The 22,784-nt window shown below is 37.5% G+C and overlaps 1 protein-coding gene across 1 annotated transcript in view; it reads right to left on the bottom strand.

The window, feature by feature from the left end:
* The window catches only part of LOC128739619 (ataxin-2 homolog), a 59,272-nt gene that overhangs the window by 22,375 nt on the left and 14,113 nt on the right, over nt 1-22,784 (bottom strand). Inside the window, 1 exon segment of the mRNA XM_053835114.1 lies at nt 381-1,072. Coding sequence (XP_053691089.1) covers nt 381-1,072 — 692 coding nt within the window.

Raw genomic sequence — 22,784 nt, 5'->3', positions numbered from 1 at the left:
GTTCAAACCGAAAGATATTGACATTTGTTCTAACATAAATATAATTTGCATGGTGTGAACCCGTGATACAAAACCTTTACATCCTAACGTCAAACAAACATCAAACAATCTTGTTTCGAGCAAAAAAATTTTACGCATGTTTGTTTGTCAAGGGGAACCAACCGAGAGGTTGTGCAAAATGCGTGATGCAAAGCTACAGTTTGTAGCTAATTCTCTCTCTTAAATTATAGACATTAACCAATTACACCGAAGCGAACAGTCAGCCACTCAAATGCACGCCGCCGAGTAATTATGCGTAAGCACCTCAGCATACCTATATTGAAGTGTTTGAATCCACTCGTGATGATCGGTTTTACGGTGCCAATATGGGTCGTACTTACTGTGGATTCTGTGGGAGAATATGTAGCAGCGATTGCGGCAAATTAAGGTTTGCATATTGTGGCTGGCTCGGTTGTGGCTGTGGTTGCGTTTGCTGTTGTGGTTGAGCCTGTACATACACGTACTGGGGTTGTGGGGTGAGAAATTTGTGTGCGGGAGCGCTTCCTCCGATGATAGGTTGTATCAGCGACTGTCGAGACGGAACGGTGTAAGTCGAATGGTCCTCGTGCACCTGCGGTACTTTTGGTTGATATTGTGGAGGACGGTTTTCTAAAATGTAACAAATTTTGGGTGATTATTTAAAACTTGTACCTAAGTTGTTGAGCATATTACCTTTGGCGTATACTATGCCAGGACCGGACGGCAGCGGTGTAACATAGTTTATGCCAACATGATTAGCCGCTCCACTGGGATGATGTTCAATCTGTATTGTATAATGATTGCTGCTTTGCGATGATGATGCCGCTGTTGATCGATAAGGTTGTTGCTGTTGTGGTTGTAGTTGAGGTTGTTGCTGTTGTTGTTGTTGTTGTTGTTGAGGATGTATCGCTTCTTTCTTGAAAGCCAAATGTCGTTCCGTTTTGAGATTGTCCCGCTCAATATCCTCTAAGTCAATTGGCCGATTCGGGGGGACCTCCGGTTCTGCCGAAAGTTGTAATAGTAGACACGACCATATCACAAAACTGACAAAAAACTGAAATGAAGAAATAAATTTTAATATAACAGCTTTAGCTCTATAAATGCTAAATTCAGAAATCAACGTGTCTCTTGCATGCAATGTTGTATAACCGTCAAACGATATTAGCCATTTCGTATGAACCGGTTCGAAATTTCAACTGGTTGCCTACCGTAAGGCGTCTTCAGAGAGCCACAATTAATCAAACTCACGATATATATAAACAACCTGTTTGTCAACCCGCGTCAAGCGAACGCGCGGTGCACTCAGCTGTTGACGTGTTTGATGGGGCGGCATGCGCTTTACCACTTGCTATCTCTCGTTTGTGACTCCAGGCAATCTTTGCATAAAAACTTTGACGGAATCGTTCGAGATTGGAACAATTTTTAGCGCGGGAACCGGTCAGGTTAGGCTCTGTCGTTATTATTGAACCCCGTTCCAGGCCGGCTGGCTGATTGACTCGAAAGAAAGTCGCAACGAAATTAAATCACACACCAAGATGCGGTAATATCTCGTGGGTATAAATGAGATAATTTTTCCTTGGCCTGAAGTGCGCTCGCGATGCGTGACATGGAAAATGAAACTGGAACTTGAACGGTTTTTCTTTTTTTCTTGTAGAAGCCAACGCATTGCGTCTATGCTTTGTGCTATGCCTCGGGTGACTCTCGTCGAGGAGGAAATGGAGCTGTCAATTGGGATTGAAGAAGTGGAACTTGCTGTGCGTAAACCGCCAACCTACGATATGGACGTTGATGGTACGACGTTATGTTTATGCGGAAGTCAATAAATAAAGTAGAGCAAAACGTCTGCAGATGAAGGAACTGCTGTCGTGTTGTGTTTTATTAGTCAGCCCGATTCTATATATAATAATTGTACAGCAAACAACATAACAAAACAATTGAGGGGTTAACTGTGAGAAAACAGTTCCCGACAAACATTTTTTAAAGTAGTTTCAACCACTATATAGGTAATTTCCAGTAAAAACGTACTTGACCAACTTGAAAATGTTTGTTGGGTTACTATTTAATTTACTATTTCGATTTCCAGTCAACAATGGTCCCAATTACTTAAGAGAATTTCACTGTCCTTTTTGAATCATTAATTAAAAAATTAAAAATCGATAGTAAAATCTCGATCAGAATGAAATATTAAAACTATAACAGTATAGAACATGGGGCTCTGTGGCCGCAAGGATTTTCCTAAATTAAAAGCGCAAGCTTAGAAAATAGATTTAAAAATAAATGCGATGAAGACTAAAGCTAGAGCAGAAGATAAGTTCGAGCAATTAAACGACGCATTCAAACAGGAAATCGGACCCTCTGCTGTATGAACTCATGATGTACGAAACGCTCACGTCAAAATTGGTTAAATTTTCTTCTCAAAATTTGAGTGTGTACACTTTAAGGCCATTTAAACCAAGTCTTAATTAAATCCGACCTAGTATTTAAGGGTGAGATCTATCAGGCTATTGCTTCTTTGAAAAATAATCGAGTTATCAGGTAAGATTCGATATCAAGTCAAGCCAATATTGTTATCGCATTCGATGTTTTGTGACATGGTTGTTGAAAATTTTTTAGTTTAGTTGTCGATGAAATGTGCAATAACACCTTTACCCACCATGATTGTAGTACACGGAACCGTTTTATGTTTGCAGATCAGTAGAATTTTTGTTTTCTGCTATGCAGCTTAAACATTATGATTTTAATCCCTTCGATCTTACAGTCATAACTTCACTGTTATCACTGTTATATATCAGCGATAAATTTTAGTACTTAGTACGATAAAATTTAGTATGAATTTTAGTATCGTTTTATCTGCGTAATGCAATGGCTGTAAATGGCCACACAATTAGTACGAGACTTCCATTCTGTGGTTGCGCATTGTAAACTATGTTGAATTTGTACTATCGCATAGTAAGGATTCCTCAAAAGACATAAAAAATCAATATTAATAATAGCCAGTCGTGCGCCATCGTTAACCGTTAAGTTTTCCACTCAGCAATAAAACATACCGTTCTGATTCAAACGATTAAGCTATGCTGTAACATTATTCAAAGAGAATTGTTCGAAGATTAGGTATTTTACTACCTAAAATGTTTTAATCGCTTTAAGTGTTTAACCGTTTTAAGTCTTAAAATTAAGTATAACAGAGTAATTGCACCGCAAATAAAATATGATTAGTGATTATTTTTCAAGTAGGTAAACATAGATAAGTGAGAAATTTTGATTTACTAGGGGAGATGCATTAGCCTTCGCCCCCTCCCCAATCTTTCGCCCCTAAGTAAAAGTTGCTTTTAATACATATCTCAACCTTTAGGCATTGTAAAAAAATGTATTTCTCGTTTCAAAACATCAAATCTATTTTCATTTTACATTAATTACGTAGAATTTTAAAAACTGAGCTTATTTTGAAATGCTGGGGTATAGTATAAATTAATACTATTTATTATACGTTTTATCTGTGTTATTTTTAAAAATAGGACAAAAACATTTTAAAGTGCATTTACTTGTAATAATGGTGAATTTCAGAGAGATTTTATTGTTTTTAAAAGGGGGCGAAAAATAGCACACAAAAATTCGATGTTTTAGTCTTTCGTCCCTGTGTTTAAATCATAGTAAAGGGTGTCCCACATCAAATTGCATCACGGAAGAAACGCTGTAGAAAATTACTCATTGGGTATTTTCTCTTGAAAGTTTGAGTAGTTTAGTGTGTATCGTTTACACTCTATTTTTGTAGTGGTCGGTTTTTCGAAAATTGGAGAAAATAGAGTCACCAGAAAAGCAACGTCGCGAATTTATTTTGCGCAAGCACCTGGAAAATCCTCAACTCTCTCATCACGAATGATAAGGCTTACGTCAAGGCGGACTTCCGGCAACTTCCGGGGCTACTATATTTCACCGCCTAGCACAAGTTTGATGTACCGGAGGAAGTAAGGATGCAGAAACTCTCAAAGTTTGCCAAGAAATGCATGATTTGACAAGCGATCTGCTCATGCGTCAAACGTAGTGCACCGTTCGTGACTACCGAGACTGTAAACGGGAAGCGTCTACTACCTCTGTCGATGCAACACGAGGGCCCTATGATCTTCTGGCCGGTTCTAGCTTCGTGCCACTGTTCAAAAGATGTCTTGGAGTGATACGAAGCCAACGGGGTCACTTTCGTACCCAAGGACATGAACCCCACCAACATACCGAAACTAAGGTCCATCGAAAAATACTATGCTTATCAAGCAGACATTACGGAAACATTCCAAGGAAGTTAAATCTGAGGACATGAAGAAAAGGTGGGTTTCCGTACAGATAAAGCTGCAGCCAGGTTGTACAAAACATTTTGAGTGGAGTTAAGCGTAAGGTGCGAGTATACGCTTATGCTATTGAAGTCGAATGAAATAAATAGGCCAAGAGCTCACTAATGGGTTATATTTTATTGTCTGAAAGTTTGAAAAGGATCGGTCAATTAGATAATTTTCTACAGCGTTTCTTTTGTAGTGCAATTTGATGTGGGACACCCTTTAAAACATTGGTGACTGCCTATAATTAGTTGGATTTTAAGTTTTATCGCCTATTTTATATGTTAGTAATGCAAATGCAAGTAAATATTCAAAATAACTAAATTTCTGCGAGTGATAATTTCACAAAATCGTATAGGTTATTCCATTACAAATGACCCAGGAAATATGCAACCTGATGCTGTGATAACGACAAGCCCTGGAAATGTATGGTAGGGATGTGCGATATTTTATCGATACGGGAGGTATCGATATTTTCATTCGATATATCGAGTATCCGGCAACGATATTTTACAATGCGATATTATCGGATATCGATACTTTTTCATCCGATATTATAGGTATCGAAAGCTACAAAAAGGCCAGCTCTTCACGCATAACTTTTTGTCAAATTATCGAACTCGCGTTTTTCAGTTCTCAAGCTTCCAAACAGGCATGCCTAAAAGCTGAACCATACTGCAGGCGGCAGTTGAAAAATGCTACAAAGTTTATTTGGGGCGGTACGCTGCTGCCGTGCCTGATGAAATGAACTGCACGCTCAAAAAAGCAACCGCAACCCGTTTCGGTGTTGTCTTTCAGACGCCGGTTTTTAACATTTCGATAACACTCGGGATTGCGTGTGCTCGTAAAAGATCCTCGGATATATGCTAGATGTGTGTCTTTTTGCTAGCGCTAGGTTTTCGTATTCCCTTATCTATTTCATTGACTCACACGGCCAACTGAAATAAATATGAAGCACCTCCATGTGTGTTTTTGCAAACTTGTATGGTGGATCTTCTATGGTGGATGCCGATATCAACGGACTGTTAGGTTAATTGTTTCCTGAAGCCACTACCGAACATTGTATCGCTGCAAGCGCAGATTGATTTGCAAGAACCGTTTATATTGTGAACTGTGAAGCGAGCTGCGTATGATAATTTGCGTTAAACCGATCCTGCTCCTGATTAATTATATTCTTAGCCTAAATATGCGAATCTCATAATTCAGCCATGTCTTGTGTCACTCAAAATATTTCAGAAAATCGAAAAACTTTTTTTATTATTTAACACCGTTTTATTAGATGTTTCTTGATATATAGGGCTTTACAGAAATTAGCTGAAAGGAGAGCTGTCAACTTGGACCCCAGGAGCAAACATTTCGGTTTCACTCAAAGCAGATGGCAGTCTTGCCAGCGCGTTAGCCGATATCAATTAACTCGGAAATGTGTTAACCGGATGCATTGAAAACTGGTGCTAAAAGTATTACGAATTCAACACCACTGATAAATTCCTAGCCACACTTCGTGTTTATTTGCATGTATGAAAAAGAGATGTACTTGGTTGCGTCGTTTTAGGAAACGGTAACGACTGTATAAGCTACGCTCGGTGTTTTGCCAATGTCTGATTCTAATTTTGAATTTTATTTCTTGAGATGTGGATTATCTCTAATATTTTCTCCCCAAAAATAACACAATGTGAATAAATAATGTGAGAAAGTAAACTTATGCGAATCTAAATTACATCTAACACTTTTCTGATTATAGGAGTTAATGTAAGCATTTATGATGCTGCTTCTGTTGAAAAATAACAAAATATGCAGTAAATCACCGGGTTTTTCAAAACAAAATCTTGCCAGGATATTTTGTTGCATTTTGGACGAATCTATTGAAAAATTGTTTGAAACTGATCAGTTTCAATCATCAGTTTAAAAGCACCCGCCTAACCAATAAATCTGCTGCGAACAACCGAACATTGTCGAGTGGAACGTATACGGTATCTTGGAGGTGCGGAGATGCCGGCGACATAAACGAGGCAAGTGGCCGCATCGCAAGCTCGTGACGGATCGTATCTGAAAACTTTCTGAATATTTCGGGTTTCGATATCGATATCGGTGAAAATCGAAGTATCGATATTTTGGTTGCGATATACTCATTACTCAGTATCGGATCGGTCCGATATATTGCGATACCAGATATCGATACTTTGGCTATCGATTCCCAAATTGTATGGAAGCACTAATTCAATTGTGCAAAAATCGAATAATATCGAAAAAAGAAAAGGCGAGTTTATTCATTCATATTAAGGTCCTGAAATTCTCAAAATAAGGCCATTACAAATATTTTATAAAATTTTTGTATTTCCGGTGTTCGGCCGCCGAAGGGGGGGGGGGGTCAAAAAAAAACAAAGTGAATTTTTTTATCGAGCCAAAAAAACATGGATTTTAAGAATTTTTATTTAAGGTTTAAACGTGAAAACCGAATCTATTCTTGCTTATAATATATACGTTATTATTTTCTATGCAAAAATCTACGAAAAAAGACAAAAATGAAGGAAAACGGACGATTTTCGGAAATTCCATTATTCGAATTTCCATTTCTGTTTCGTGCTAGAAGCGTAAATTCAACTCGGAGACTCATTTTTCGAGTTTTTCAGACTGTAGAGCCCACAGACAATTGATTTTATAAAAAGAAATTTGACTCATATCCTACAAATTATTTATTATTTCCAAGGGGGGGTGACAAAAACTTTAAATATGATTTGCAATGGCCTAATTAAATTTGAATATTTCTATGTAAAAACGGCTTACAACGCGTCTTTCCGCATGGGGGCGAAAATTAGTACATACGGAGGACCAAAATTGAATCCCCCCCCATATTCGAAGATTAAATTATTTTAATCGGGGGGTATTTTAGACGGGGGGGGTAGAAGATTAAATTATTTCTGAAGATTTTAAATGCCCAATCCAATAATAAAATGTAACCGATTAATGATAAAAATCATAAATTCTTGTAGAGAAAACGTTGATTGACCATAATTGGTTACATAAATTTGAAAAAATCCAAACTAAGCTAGCTAAACTCTCAAAGTTAATTGAAAATTAGGTTTTAGGGGGCGAAATAGAATACATTTACCCTACCACTAGAAAGCGCCATCTCTTGAAAAGCAATGGTTCGTATGGTGTCCTTTAATTGAAAATTGAAACGCATTTTTTGCAACCTAAGGCTGAACAGTTGTGGTCCAAGCTTGGAAAAAATATCTACTTTTAAAATGTAATTCATCCAAAGTTGGTCATAAATATTGTACAGCAGGGGCCCAAGCCCCATAGAATGCTCGTATTAGATAAGATAAGATGCAGCGAGCCCAAATCTTCTGGAAGGAAAAACAGGAGTATGTGGAGCAGCTTCATCGTTCTCAGGACACGTATAAGGTCTATCAGCAACTTAACGCATCCCGCAATAGCTTTGTGCTGCGAGTCGAAATGTATCAGACTCAGGATAAAAATAGCAGTACAGCCCGGACTCGATTATCCGGGTGCTCATTTTTATTTTCAGCCCGGATAATCGAATCATCATTTTTGGTACAAATTTTTTTTTTGTATGTCAAGTTTTTTGACTTTTAGGTATCAGAAATGTTTTATTTATTATTGATCTATCTTCCCAAAAGTCAGAAAAATCCTTTCTTACGACTTTTTCCACTGATTTTTTTTGGTACAATATTATTTTTTGTATGTTATGTTTTTCAATATTTAGGTATTATAAATGTTTTTTTATTATTGATCAATCTCCCCTAAAGTCATAAAATTCTTTTTTTGCAATTTTTTTACTGGTGATGATGATAATGATGATGGTGATGATGATTTTTAAGTAAAAAAATTGATTTCATCATCGCAGGATTTATTTTTGTTTTGTTCGCCGATAAACGGGATATAAGAAAGAAATTTTGTAGCTTTAGGGAGGTGAATCAATGCTTGTCTAGTTGTAATCATCATGTAGCATGAAAACTATAACATTTGGGTTTATAATAAATCAGCGAAAAAAAAAATTATTTTTTTTCACCCGGATAATCGAATCCCCGGATAATCGAATCCCCGGTTAATCGAATCCCCGGATAATCGAGTCCGGCCTGTATCTTGAACGTCGATCGTGAGGTAACCAAAAAATGGAAGCAGAACTTCGATGAACCTTTTTCTGGCTTACTTCCCAAGCACAGATATCAAATTGGTATAGGTTTAGATCATCGTAAAGTATCTTCCAACCAATCACGAAGCGAGAATTCTGGTAAAACATAGGTTCATTATTTTCGATTTTTCAATAGTTCAACATCAAGAATCCATACTTTTCTTCATTTGGGTCAATTCTTAGAAGATTTTCCGATCGATTGGTGTAAGAATATTGAAAATCGATCGAAAAACCGCTGAGCTATTAGCGCTCAAAACCTATCATTTTTCGTGACGCTCGCATTTTTCGATTTTTTGGAATGACACCCTATCTCAAAGCTTGCCGTAAGACGTAGTCCTACGTCAAAAATTGAACATTATTTTGTCACCAAACCAATGCAATTGGAGCTGTTAAAATTTAAGCTTCGTTCCGTTGGCAATCAACGATCAGTCAAGAAAACGTAACCATAGTGAGTAGAAGTCAAAATAAATTTTTATGTTCAATGTGTTAAAGTTATATCCTGTTATTAAAATATATAAACTATTGCAGTTACCTTTGAAAAAGGCCAAAACCAAAGGTCGAAACGTCAGGCAGTATAAAAAAGCCGTTTTCAATATAAAACTGACTGGAAAGCCGAAAATCCGCAATACAATATATGTACCTCAGTCGATCTTAACAGCATTAAAATTAAATTTTTACAAAATAGTCAAAAATAGATAAACAACTATTAAGAATTAAGCTAAATTCGGATTTCTTAACCTGACCTTTTTTTTATTCGAAAGACTATCATCCTTCTTTACAAATTGAATTTCATAACATAGCAAAGCCTTTAGCGGTGCGTTAAATAGAGTTTTTATGAATGAAGACAAATATTAAAAATAAACAAAGTTGGTGCCCTTTTACTGTTGCACACCGAATTATAGCTTCCAGTTCATCTAGCATGTCCTATGCGAATATGGACATGTAACCGAGAACGGTTGAAGAGAGACCTGTACAAATTGCTGACAGATCTGACCTCATCGATGATGAATAATAATTTCACACTTCGTGTGCGGTGAACGTTAATATAGCTCGTGTTGCAGATCTATAAATTCTTTGCTGAATGTAAAATCGAATACATAATGAAATGCAAATAGCATTTTTAACGCATTAGGTGCTGCAAATCTATTAGTTTTTTCTAGTGTTTTAATAAAAATAAAAAGAATGGCAACTTGTGGTTGATATGTATATGGTTGTGGAGGTCAAAGGTAATTGGATAGAATCGTGAACATTGCATAATTAAAAAATTGTTTATTTTTGCTGATGGACACAATAATCAAAATGATGTAGGAATATGAATTTAACAACTAGTAAAATGTTTCGAAAATAGCATCCAAAGAAATGGCACGGAGAATTTATCCTTTAAATCGCAATTTGTACACAGATAAAGCTATGAATTATCTTACGTAACATCAACAATCAAAGAGGAAACCGAAACTACACCTTTCTCGACAGGTTGTAGAGCAACTTACAATTTCTCCAACAACAGCATTCATAATTCTAAATCCACTACTTCTCAAGGCTGTTTGCAATCGACGACGGCAACCATTCATCAACTTTCAATTTCGCGCTGATTCAACACGAACCTCAAAAATTTCCCTCTTACATAAGCCCGGATTCATGCCCAAAAAGCACGGGTGAAGAATTCGATCAAAGCACCAACTGTTGTCTACCTACAGTAGAAGAAGGCATTAAGGCAAGTGGCTGGCACAGCAAAGCCGTCGACAATTGCTCCCAAAAACCCAGCCTCGTGTTTCCTTTTTCTTTTATCCACTCCATTTCGTTTGGAGCCGTGTGGGCCACCCGGCCTGCCCGGCAGCGAAAGGCGTTTCTTACCTGCCGCCTAACTGTGTCACATTCGAAAAATTAACCACAACAATCCGACCGAGCCAATCTGTCGGATCGCCGCATTGTTCGGAGAAAGGCAGCTGGAGGGATTACTATTTTAACCGCGGTGTTGTCGTTACCTTTCCTCTATGAGACCGCTAAACGAGCTACCGAGATAGGTTTTCTCCGAAATGACACCCTTCTAGAAACCATGTCGCTGCTGGTATAATTGGCTGTTGAACTTAACCGGACTTGACAGTAAGGAGGTGAAATATAGCTTCAAGATCATTGAGTTAACAGATAGTGACCGTTTGTTGATTTTACAAAAAATGATTTATTGAAATCTATTGGATTGTTTATGTTGTTTTCGCAGTATGCAAAATTTACCGAAAATTAACATCAAAGTCTCGGTAATTATCGTACGGTTGATCGAAAGCACAATCGGTCTAATCGTCCAAACCCATGTACAGGAACTGTCGTTGGACGACACTTGACTGTGAACCACCAGCTACAACGATTATGACATACCAGACATGTTGCAGTCCACTCAAGCCCAAGTCCGGAACGACATCAACCGTGATGGGCAGTATTAGTGACAGTGCTGGTTGCGCCCGGCTCCTCGAGTCGACTGTAATCGCTTAAACAAAATTACGGAGTGCTGCTAAAATGCGGATAACCGACCGCCCATTAAGGCCGCCAGCAAGTGTGTAGTGTTACTATAACATCTCGCATCGGTACGTGGCGATGCCTGCGATACGGGCCAACTGGATGGCTGCGCAGTCTTCAAATGGCCAGCGATGCTTCGAAAGAATTCAAGATCAAACTCGAATCACTTTCACTTACGGAACTAAAATGCACTTTTATTACCTTCATTTAATCGCTGCATAGGGTAGGCAGCCCGATAATGATCCCGCGCTTGAGCCACTAAACCAGATGATAAACCTTAAGGCCAACATCGGAAAAGTGAACACACTATGGGAAAGCCCTTATTACGATCGATCCAAAAGTGACCGGAATCTTTGCCTTATTTTTTTTTTGTTTTTGTTTTATACCGATAAAACCTCGTTGGTCGGTCGGTTGTTTTCATTTTTCTACCCTTGCTGTGCGAATCGTTGTGCCCATTCCGGCTCTCGGCGACGGCACCGGGTGAACCGGTTCAACGTCGGAAGAGGTGTAGTCCAGTTAGCATGTATTACAGCGGGTACACTTTTTCTGCAGTTTCTGTCTGTGCGGCTTTTGCTAAGTTGTGCAATCTCTTGTTTACTCTATAAAACTGGTGGTCTTTTCATGACCAACACAAGAGGTTTTGTTTTTTTGCTGTCATCTGACATTTTTGCGAAATATAAATGGACACTTGCATGGTAGTGTTCTCGGTGCGATGAACATGTTAGGATTCATCATCAACCATGGCATGGGGAATGAGGATGACTTTGTCCGCATTGGAGGTGCTTAACCAGAAAATACTATTGAGGACGATTGAAATTCATTTTCTCTAGACATATTATTCGCAGTGTTATACCCGATTTTGGAACCAATTTTCGGCTCCCATCTAATTAATTTTGCTGTTTATACCATAGTAATCGTTCTAGCAATATAACTGAAAAATAAAAGCAGACTTCTAATCTTTCAAATCAGTCATCCAGCGAGTTCAAGAATGAATTTATCAATTCATTCAATCAATCACGTTCGTTGTGACGTCACACAGTGTTATTACATAAAAAAGTGTTTTTGAACTTAATTTTTAACGAAAATCATAAATTTTTGTAAAAAATTTACTAATCTATTGTAACCTAGTGATATTTAAGATTGATGAACATTTGATAAAATTATTCAGAAAATCTATGGCAAGTCTGAAAAATTCCGTGACGTTACAACTAGAATTTACCTCAAGTAACTTCGATTCGGTTTTCAAAGCTGCCATGATTATGTTTCAATTTCTTATGTCGAATTTGTTTATTCAATCCGGGTTGAAACTGGATGAATTTTATCTGTCAGATAGGAGCAAATGAACACAAAAAATTCATCCAGTTCCAATCCGGATTGAATAAACAAATTCGACATTAAACTGCCCATCTCATTCTTGCTATTATCTAATACCTGTATTTTCTTAGTTTTATGTGAGTGATTTCTACTGAGCTTAATGTTAATTAACGTTTATCTTAATTTAGTAAAAAATTTCTATGAAGTAGAACTACTTCAGGTTTTCTTGACTTTATCACTTTTTACCCAAAACTATTGGTCTTATCTAATATAAAGTATGTTTGTTTTGTATATCAATTCATTTTTGTTTAATTTTGCATGAGTTTTACTCAATCTTATTTAAATCAAATTGGGTCGAACCAACTACCGATCGAAAACCCCATTAAAAAAGTATATAAACAAATAAAGTTTGAATAAAATACTGAACTGTCGGTTTTGTTCAGGTTTTCAAGTTTAAAGCATATTTTCCGTATTTCCTAAATCTTAAATTACTTGAATCATACTAAACATTGTACTAGTTTTGGACTTTACACCCTCAAATTATGCTTTAATATATGTATCAATTTTTATTCACTTAGTTTTATTACTTGAACGTAAAACTGACTCCTGATAAGGCTAACAATAGTAAACCATTAAGAATTACAGAAGTGTGGTTTCACGAAATTTTTAAATGCTAAATTTAAAAAATAATCGAAAGCAAATTTCAAGCAAAGTTTAACTGAAACAAACTTTAACAAAGCTTCCATTATGATTCTGTTGAAAAAATCTTAGTGTTGATTTGAAAATAATAAAAGTCAAGTCAAGTTCATTTTTATTTGGCCAAAAAGATTAACAGACCTAAAGATCTATTAAGCATAAGCATAAGCATAAGCATAGGATACCGCCCGTGTGCTGCTACTCCGTTATTGACCAGGACCGATGAATATTGCAAAATGATGGCTGGAAAAAGCATACTTGGGCCAGCACGCTATTCCTCATTGTGCAATCTTATTAGGTCCCTGCATGCTGATCAATACCGACGCCGGCCACGTCCGAATGCGGGTCCTGGTGGGATGAGAAGGAATGTTAGTCCAATACTTGTTGCTACTAAAGACCAGGGAATCCTCTGCATCTTCACAAGTATTTTGGGAAAGGAATTGTTGTTAGTAGATGAGGGGAGCTAGATGGATGAGGTAAGTATGTAAGCACCAGTTATATGAGACTAACCTGGATATTAGAAAATGTTCTTATAAAGCCAGTAATTACGAAAATTAAGATATAAACAATACCTTTTAGCAAATTTAACATAATGCCAATGGTGCTCATATACAACCATAATTTAATTTACATCGAAAAATACTATGCACATGCGAGATTTACGGCTCGAAAACTACGTGACAACTTGAACTTATAACCTATACCTGAAAATAAAAATCAGGGATAACGAAATGAGCCGATATAGTCCCTAAGTTGATAAGCATTTCCTCCTATCAACACTAATATGCAGAGATATAGCGCCCTACACGCTTATTAACAGACCTAAAGATCTATTGAGTAAAAACTAATCATCATAATCAACTATCAATTTATGGCAAAGACTAATTATGCATTAGTAATACTTTTTTATCCCTTTTTTGTATTGTTTCGTGGGGTTTACCTCATTAAGCATACGGATGTTAGGTATACCGACGTTATGCATAAATACATCAGACATAATGGACAATATGCGATGCCTATAGGGTGAGTCGTATTACCTACGAATAGCCGGAACACAAATGGCCGTATCACAAATGACGGAAACGCGCATGATCGAATCACGGATGGAAGAATATCATAGAAATTATTCGCGGCGGGCTGGTACCGAATGGCCGAAACACAAACGGCCGAATAACAAATAGCCGAAATTCAAATGGATGAATTTCAAAAAAACCGTCACAGAAGACCGAACTTATATTTGAAAGGCCGAACCTGTATGTGCCTGAGTCTCGAAAGGTTCAACTTGAAAAGACGAATTTTCTACAGTAATACCTGCATTTGAAACAAGTTTATTTTTATTTTCGTTACGTTATATCGAAGTTACGTTATATCGAAGGAAAAACGAAATTTATTGCTTTTCAAACGAAGTTCATTGCAAACGAAAGGGGAGCCTTTCAAACCATTCACTTTCAATTTTAATGATGATTGGTCTTGTAGTTTGAACGATACATTAAGATATACTAAGAAGCGAAGAGTGTGTAGAGATTTTGTTTATATGAAATTCGAAATCTAAATCTAAATTCAGGCATACAGGAATACCTCGATTGAAAACAACCTCGGTATAACACAACCTCGTTATAACACAACCTCGAAATAAGACAATTTTTACCTCGATATAAGACAAATAGGGGAAATGTGTATAATGTGCCCCCCCTAAGAATAAATGGATATATCTCCGTTATACTTCCCCAAATTAACGTTACAACTACGTGTATATGTTGGTATTTGAGCTGACAACCAATTGCAATTGTTTATTTCATTTAGTATTGTGGAATAAACATGCTAGGAATTATTTAATAAAAGCACCTAAATGTTGTGTTTCTCGTCTGCGCGGGGTAAAATGCCCTACCTGCGGTATGATATGCCCAATGCGGTAATTTGAGTATTTCTACCAGTGACAGACCAACTCTATTTTGTAGAAAGTAAAACTATATCCTTTGTTTTGCAAAATATCGTTATTCTATGTAGAATAAACCTAGTTTCGGCCTTCTGGTGCATTTTTTCTTTTCTGCATGGGGCACATTATCCTGCACCTGTGGCGTTTTGTACCGGGTAGTTGAATTACCTAGAATTTGGACGTTGGTAATAAATTATTCCCACCACGGTTGCTCTACAATACTAATTGAATTAAATAATGGCAATCGGCTTCAACTTAGATCTGTTTACCTATGTTTATAGCCATATTTGCAAGGGGGGCAAATTGCACCACCGCAAGTGGGGCATTTTGGCCTGCTTTTACTTATTTGAAAAAATATTAAATGCTAAAGCAAATCAAGCGTTTCATACCGTTATTTTTGGCAGGGATGTCTTTTTGAAGTTCACTTTACGCAATCGAATCGCAACAACCGGTTATTTACAGATTTTGACAAGAAAATAGCTTATGGAAATGACGCCAAAAGTTACATCGGAAGCTGCTCAAAAACAAATTTATTTTTGTTTTGTTTTTACAGCATGTGACAACTGTCATACTTGCATAGTAGGCTAGTTCCATCAAACACTATGGTTTCTGGGTGGTTTTGCATTTTGATTTTGCTTGTTTAGCGAAAAACGAAGGGGGGGCACATTGGCCAGGGGGGGCACGTTATACACAATTCCCCTACCTTCGACATAGCTGGTAACGACATTAGAGCTAATATTCCGTTCGAAAAGCGCAGCTATGAAGATGTTCAATATCTATCCGAAAACCAGGTCTCTGACAGGACGTCATAAGAGATTTATCGGCAACTTAAAACAGGTCCCTGACAGGACGTCAAGCTTTCGTAGCAATGGGTTGTATTCTCAGTCACCCCATTGGTCGACTGTTGGACTGCTCGATTGCTCAACTGGTTGACTAGACTGCTCGACTGGACTGGTCGTTTAAAGAGACTGCTCGATTTGATTGGTAAATTGGACTGCTTAACTGAACTGGTCGACTGAACTGTTCGATTCGACTGCTCGACTCAACTGCTTGATTGGACAGATCGACTTGACTACTTGACTGGACAGCTCGATTTAAGTGCTCGAGTGGACTACTCGACTTAACTATACGATTCAACTGCTTGACACATTTGCTTGACTCACTACTCGACCCGAGTGCTCGACTTAACTGATTGAACTGCTCGACTGGACTGTTCGATTCGACTGCTCGACTGGATAGCATCATTCATCTGCTCGACTAGACTGCTTGACTCAACTCAACTGCTTGATTCAACTACTCGATTGGACTATTCAAATCGGCTGCTCGACTCAACTGCTCAACCCGATTGACCGATTCAACTGCTCGACTAGACTACTCTATTTGATTGCTCGACTCAACTGACAGCTTGATTCAACCGCTTGACTAGACTGCTGGCTTAACTGCGCTACTTAGCCACTCAACCCGACTGCTCGACTCAACTGCTTGACTTAACTGTTTGGTTCAAATGCTCGACTGGACTACTCGACTGATCTGCTCGCCTCAACTGTTCGATTTACCTGCTCGACTCAACTGTTCGACTTAACTGCTCGACTGAACCGCTTGACACGACTGCTCGACTAGACTGCTTGACTAAACTGCTCGATTCGAGTGCTCGACTCAGCTGCTCAACTAGACTACTCGATTCAACTGCTCGCCTGGACTACTCGACTTAACTGCTCGATTCAACTGCTAGACTCAATTGCTTGACTTCTGTTTGAATCGACAACTCGACTTAACTGCTCGACTGGACTACTCGACTCAACTACTCGACTTGACCGCTCGAATGAACTGCTCGACTCAACTGTTCGACTTAACCGCTTGACCCGACTGCTTGACTAAACCATTCGATTCGACTGCTCGACTCAAGTGCTTGATTAGAGTATTCGATTCAACTGCTCGACTGGACTACTTGACTCAACTGCTTGATTAAACTGCTCGATTGGACTGCTCGACTCGACCACTCGATTCAACTGCTTGACTCGACTGCTCAACTCAACTGCTTGACCGAACAACTTGACTGAACAACTTGATTTAACTGCTCGACCAGACTGCTCGATTTGACTGCTCGACTTGACTGTTAGACTCGATTGCTCGACCCAACTGCTTGACTGGACTGCTCAACTCGATTGCTTGTCGCGATATCATATCGTCGGTGTTAAATCAGACCGGACCAAGATGCAAAATTTTAAAAAATGAGTTAATGATAGCAAACGATCAAGAATTTTCTAAACAACATTTTACTCTAATCAGACTACATAAATGTTGCAAACAGCCAGATGTCTTTATTCAGTTAAATAAAATCCAATACGACCTTAAAAAAAATTGTTTCAGTCTCCGGCTATGACTCTTTAATATATATTAGCTATATTATTATGTATTTGAGCTATATTACGCAATATGAGAACTGAAAGAACTAAACATCTTCGCAAACACTGCCCAATGGAATGTATCCGCAGTTTTCCGCAGACATTTGTATTTTCCGGATCGTAAGATTCGGGCTCAACTAGTTTCAAGATAATCTAGCAAATTGTAAATAACTAATAGCTCAAACAATAATAAATAGTTCGAAAAACGTAAACACAGAGCAAACTGTCAGTTCAAACATTTTTTGAAGAAATTATGTTTCGATATTGCGGATTCCACCTTTTTAGACTCTCACGCGAAAATTATTAACGTGGTTATTTTCTGCGTGTCTCACACATGCTTGCATTTGAACCATCAGTTTTTTGTTATTGACTACTCACTGCACAACTCCTTGCTTGACAAACATATTTTCAATGTATTTGGTAAGTATAGGATAATTATTATTAAAATATGAATTCGCGTAGGACTCGTAAAATTGCTGCAAGGCACAATATTGAAGTTGCTTTTAATCGAGGCTGCCTTATATCGAGGTATTACTGTATTCAATAAAAAACAGGAGTTAACAAATAACTTCAATGGTATAGAAAAATATCAAAATAAGCAACACAACTCTTTATTACACTACTACTGCATAACAAAGCTTCCAGTCTTGCACTTAATCGTACCTTTATCAATGGAAGCAATAATTATTGTTCCTCTGCTAAAGGGACTCTCAAGGCATAAGAGGTGTGCGGTAATAGATGCAGCTTTCTTTAGACTAGAGATCTTTGAAAAAAAAAGCAAACCTTTATGAAACATTTTCGCTTGGAATTTTATGCATTTTATACTTATTCCAATTATTTACGAACCCTACGAAAACAACCAATGCTCTAGTAATACCGATTTTCTTTTCCGGGTTAGTTTGTGCCAATACCGTGTACATTGCCGGGAATAAACCAGGCGAGACTTTACTGAATTTTTATGGATTTTAACTGAAAAGGCACCATATTCGAGTCAATACTGTTGACACGAATTCACGGGTTTTAACGCACAGGTAAGCATGCTTTATACGTTGGCATTATTTTTGCCTGCTGTCTTGATTTGGTCATGAAAAGTGTTTTTATTTTGCATGGTAACCAATAACGCTTGTTTAACGTTACTATGTAAGCTGTTGAATAGTGAGACAAATGAATGTTTGTGAAGGGACCGTGAGTGATTTAGTCATGTCCTTTCTGTGTAAGTTCTTTTTAAAGTCAATAGTTAACAAAAATCAGTATTATAAATGTGCTGCTTGTAAATATTTGAATACGTTGTGAGTAGTTAAATGTTAAATGTTAGACTTGTATAACTTTGTAAAATTTTGTAAATCAATAGCTGTCCAGCTGTCCTGAGGATGAAGCGATACCCTTCGAAACGTCGACTTTAAACGAAATATAAATATTTTCGCACGGAACCCGTGACCAAAAGCCAGTACCATATCTTAAACAAAACAAACGGTCGTTTTTATTATCGCCAAAAGTTGATGAAACCGATAATTTTTCTACTATTCCTGCAAATTTGTTGCAAAAGGAAAACTGAACATTATAGAGATTAAACTCGACAACTCAATTTACTTTGATTGAGTTAAATCAACCCCATAAAATTGTCTATTTCTCGCAATAAAACATAATGATCTTCATAAAACAATTATACATAACTGGAAGTGCTCATAAAAAATGAAGCAATTATCGGGCTGTGATTTGTTTACCGGCTTGATGAACTCTCTTCGTTCGGCGAGGTGCTTATTATCGTCGTCTGAAGCAACAAGGTAGAGATATACATATAATCGCTCTACTAGACCATAGTTTGATCAATGAGCGGGAGCGACCCCGTGAGACCTACTTGATACCCCGTCCGAGGCTCTTGAAACGTAGGCACCTATGGAGCCCCTTCAGCGCGGTCGTAAAACAAACTTTACCCATGGTGGTTGGGTGTGGTTCAAATACCTTCCACCAGGCAGCTGGAGTAGGTGTCGCTTTTAATGGCACCCTTAGCCACGGCGTTGGCTGTCGGGTGGTTACACGTTCAACAATCACTTTTCCGCTCGCTTAACCACGTGCATAATTTCACTATCTGAGGTGAGGTCGAACGTTCAGGTGGACACTGGACGGTTACACTAAAGTGCTTGTTTCGTGACGCCGGGCAAGGTTTTTGTTTGATTTTTTGTGGTGGTTATTATTCAGACTACCTTCGACTGGCGTTTACTTGATACCGATTGAATGAATTCCGATTCTATTCAAATGTAACAAATTCTGAAGCCTATGTTCGGCTATTTTAAAAAATGAAAGAAGTATGCATTGACTAGTGATTGATAGTGATTTATTTATTATGACTTGCTTAAGCAAGTTGAAACCAAGCCTTGGTGTTACATTATTCTTTCGGAACTTGACCTTATTGTATTCTATATTCAACTGTTAGACTACAGCGTAATTGCCTGTCGCAGTAACAATTTCTCCCATCTGGAAACGGATATATAGCTGAGTTTTCAGCGACGATTGGCTTTTCAGATAGGATCCTACCTTGAGGAATTTATTACAGCATACAGTTATAAAAGCTTGTGGTCGTATTCCACCAAACCAATCCCTCTCCCATCAACGGTATTAAGTGACAACCAACAGCGAGCATGTGTCTTAAACAACAACCAAAAGTTGTCCATTTTTCATCGATATTACTCGGCTTGTGGTTACCAACAGCGGAAGTGTAGACACCGGTGGTGGTGGTGGAATGATTATCACTTTAAATACCTACTACCTCTGTGCTGGCCGGACGCTGCAGAATGATATTTTTTCCTCCTATCGTCTGTTGCAACTTTTATGTGGTTTACATTTACATGATTTACAATTTAGGATATGCGTTTGTGGTTCAATTTCCTGTTTAGAAAGATTTGATCTAATTAAATACCTTATTGTTACTCCACCAGCTTACGGAACTCATTTTATTGGTGGTGAAAAATCACCGTAAAAATTATTTACAACTAATGGGTTTTCCAAACATAGGCGACATCCATTTAGTACGTCACGCAAATTTTGACCAAAATCAAACCCCCTCCTCCCCCTTGTCACATTTTGTCACACATTCATGACCCCCTCTGAGAAAGTACGTCACGTCACGGCAACCCCCCCCCTTCTCCCCCCCTCCCCCTTCCACTTCATAACAAAAAAATTAAATTTACATTCCAACCTTTTTATTCCAAGCTATCAATAATATTCACTACAATCAATTCATCAAATAACAGAAATGAACTTCAGCAAATAAAAAAAGGAAAATTTTCGAGCTTATAATTCATCGATTCACGGATTTTGAAGATGATTTCCAATTGCTGCGATCGGATACGCTTCAGAAGTCGCTACTGTGTTATCGATTAATGTTTCGCGCATATTTACGTCCTTAACATCCATCCGTTCAAATTCGTCTGATCTAGCTAAAAGAATCAGGACTTTTTGCTGACGTCTTGCAGTAACACGCCTTGGAAGAACTTTTCTGATGGATTTTGTCATTTTGTGTATTTTTGCAATCATTCAATATTATCTTAGATGCGAAATTCAATCCGCAAGTGATATAAACTCTATCCTTCAGGGAGCTTTTGAGTAAGGGGCAGTAGAGTAAGGAGGGGTAAAAGTGCGATTCAATGATTTATCGGTGCAGATTCCGAGTAAATTTTCTACATTGGCATGGATCGGTGACTACTTTGACAGCTTGGATCTAACGTAAACTTTGGTTGCTTACGAAGCATAGTTGCTGAGTTATGTGCAAATGTTATTTTAGGGCGGTTTTGATGTAATTTTTCGTTATACGGCAAATACAATATCAACAGGAGGATATTACTTGTTGAAAATTTGTAGCAGCGTTTTACATTACTCACATATCTGTTTTGAAAATACGGCGAAAATAATTTACAAAATATATTTCGCTTTTCCGTAATTTAATCTAATTCCGTCAAGCGCCTAGCGGGGTGAAAGTTCGATTCACGGACGGGGCAAAAGTGCGATTCATGGACGAGGCAAAAATGTATAGCTAATTATATACAGCTTTAGGCACTATATTACAGATACTAGAAATGAAAGATCTGCAGAAAACGGTGTGCTCTACAGATGTTGGCCGAAGAAAAACAATGTGTTTCCGCTGATGAAACAAAAAACAAACGTTTGGAAAAGTTCCGATCTAACGGAGGCTGCAATACACCAGCGCATAGTAGAAAAGGTGCAAATTGAGATTATTCCTTACCGAAACATAACGCAGATTGAAGATAATATAGTTTTGTTAGCTACTGCTGGGCTAATTTCATGGATTCTAACTTCGAACTTTTGCCCCGCGGTATTCGTACTTTTGCCCCGTTACCCGAGCAGGAGCGAAGAGCAAAATAATATGAAAACAATATCAAACTGTGTTATAATGGTATATTTTGTTATTGAAGAGATATGGAGATACATTGATAACACATTTTGTTATTGAGTAGATATTTCAAACGGTGGTTGTAAGATGAGTTTAATAACTGATTTTGTTATCATATCTTATTTTGGTCTTAAAATGACATTCAATGTATTTCATAAAAAATTTTTTATTGATTAAAAAGATTTTTGATTATAAACATTGTATAAAACGATTCTTTAATATCTCATATACTACTGCATTTTTTATTCAATACCTTAATAATACTAAAATATGCTATTCTAAACTCTGAATACACTCATGTTATTGCATTGTTATTCGAATAACACAAGCAGTTATTCTTTTGACCTTAAAGGAGTAAAATTTTGATATTATTTTTTGTAATTTTACCAACTATGTCAGCCAAAACAAGACCAAATTTTGATATGAGTTATTCGATTTCCAATAACACATTTTGATATAATTTTGCTCTTTGCTCCTGCTCGGGTAGTGTGGTAAAAGTGCGAATCTGCACTTGATCAGAAGAAAGAAGTATTTATTTTGCAAAACACTATTACCGCAGATGATTTATAGTTGAATGTGAAGACATTGAGTAACTGCATCACTATAAAATATATTATGTTGTTGTCCTTCTTTATATCTCACGAAAATTGATGACAACTTCAAACATCGCACTTATGCCCCGCCCTACTCTATAGGTTATACGGAAGAACCTTAAAACCAGCCGTGGAACTTCGGTATGAGTATGTTTATCGATTGAGTTCAGCACGAATATCAAGGGGAAACATTGCCATTGGTCTCTGGCAGCACCCCGTAGCGCCTCAGGAATTTATGCGACTGCTATTTGCGGTTGCAAAAATCTTTTAGGCAGGACTTTACTCAAGGAGCCTTCAGTTGTGTACAGAATATTCTGTAAAATCTGAATGGAGAGTTCATACTAGAAGAATAAATTGAGTCCTGTTCGCACATATATGTTAAAAAAAGTTATCATTCAAAAAATTAAACTATTTGTTTTATA

This window comes from Sabethes cyaneus, chromosome 3 (assembly GCF_943734655.1).
Source record: "Sabethes cyaneus chromosome 3, idSabCyanKW18_F2, whole genome shotgun sequence".
In the NCBI taxonomy this organism is placed as follows: domain Eukaryota; kingdom Metazoa; phylum Arthropoda; class Insecta; order Diptera; family Culicidae; genus Sabethes; species Sabethes cyaneus.
The sequence above is the reverse complement of the archived record's forward strand: the minus strand, read 5'-3'. Positions and strand labels throughout refer to the sequence as shown.